This window comes from Echinops telfairi, unplaced genomic scaffold, assembly GCF_000313985.2.
Source record: "Echinops telfairi isolate 266 unplaced genomic scaffold, ASM31398v2 ScPeMD7_2010;HRSCAF=2546, whole genome shotgun sequence".
Taxonomy (NCBI): Eukaryota; Metazoa; Chordata; class Mammalia; order Afrosoricida; family Tenrecidae; genus Echinops; species Echinops telfairi.
Window position 1 is genome coordinate 15,240,229 of NW_022105908.1, and position 1,008 is coordinate 15,241,236.

Here is a 1,008-nt window from a genome sequence, read left to right on the forward strand (position 1 = left end):
AAACCAGAAGTGATCTTCAGACTGGAGCAAGGACAGGAGCCATGGATATTGGAGGAAGAAATCCCAAGCCAGAGCTTGCCAGGTGAATTAATGCATACTCTATAGATGAACACCTGAGAATGTTATTTCTCTGTGATTAATCTGGGAGTTGGCAATTTTGAGACATTTTCAGGAATATCTCTTTAGAGGTCTTAACCTTGGAAATTAGTGAGAATTGTGATTCCTTAGTAATACCACCCAGATACAACTCTCTAAAACATTTTCATTATGATGTATATTGGTGAATATTTGCCATTCTTACATCACAAGTAAATTGATGATAACTAAAAAAGGAGGGGAGGAGAATCTTGAAAGTAGCTAGAAAAAAATACATATAGGGGAATGCTAATTTCAATAACAGCAGACTTCTCATATGAAACCACGGAGGCCTGAAGGAAATGCTTTTCAGATACTAAGAGAAAAGAACTTTCAAGTACAAATTGGATATATTATGAAATATGTTCAGGAATAAATTGGAAATAAAGACATTTTCAGGCAAAGCAAAACTAAGAATTTGTTTATAGCAACACTAATCTTAAAAAATGTCTGGAGAAAGTCTATAAAGAAAATGGAAATAATAACAGAAAAAAAGATTGAAACTTCAGAAAAGAAAAACATATAAAGAGAGTAACTATGCTAGTTTCCATGTCATGTTTCCAAAATCATATTTGGTGATTCAAACAAAAGTTATATTAACATGAAAGTGTTCATGTGGTATGTACAGAAACACTTAAGATAATTATAATTAAAAAGTGGAAGGAGTTTAAAGGAAATTAAATGAAAATAAAGTTTTTGCTTTCATTTGAAATGGTAAAATGATGATACCAGTGGATTGTGATAAATCACATACATACATCAAAATACTTAGAACAACCATTAATGAAACTGTATCAACAATACAGATAAATGAAGATAATAAACGTTTTAAAATATTCTGAGTAACCAATAAGAAATAGTAAAAGAGGAATA

The 1,008-nt window shown here is 30.7% G+C and overlaps 1 protein-coding gene across 1 annotated transcript in view; it reads left to right on the top strand.

Moving 5' to 3' along the window:
* LOC101650793 (zinc finger protein 33B-like) overlaps positions 1-1,008 on the top strand; it is a 29,811-nt gene that overhangs the window by 18,882 nt on the left and 9,921 nt on the right. The window contains 1 exon segment of the mRNA XM_045293410.1: positions 1-82. This exon segment is cut by the window's left edge and continues 13 nt beyond it. Within this exon segment, the coding sequence (XP_045149345.1) occupies positions 1-82 (82 nt within the window).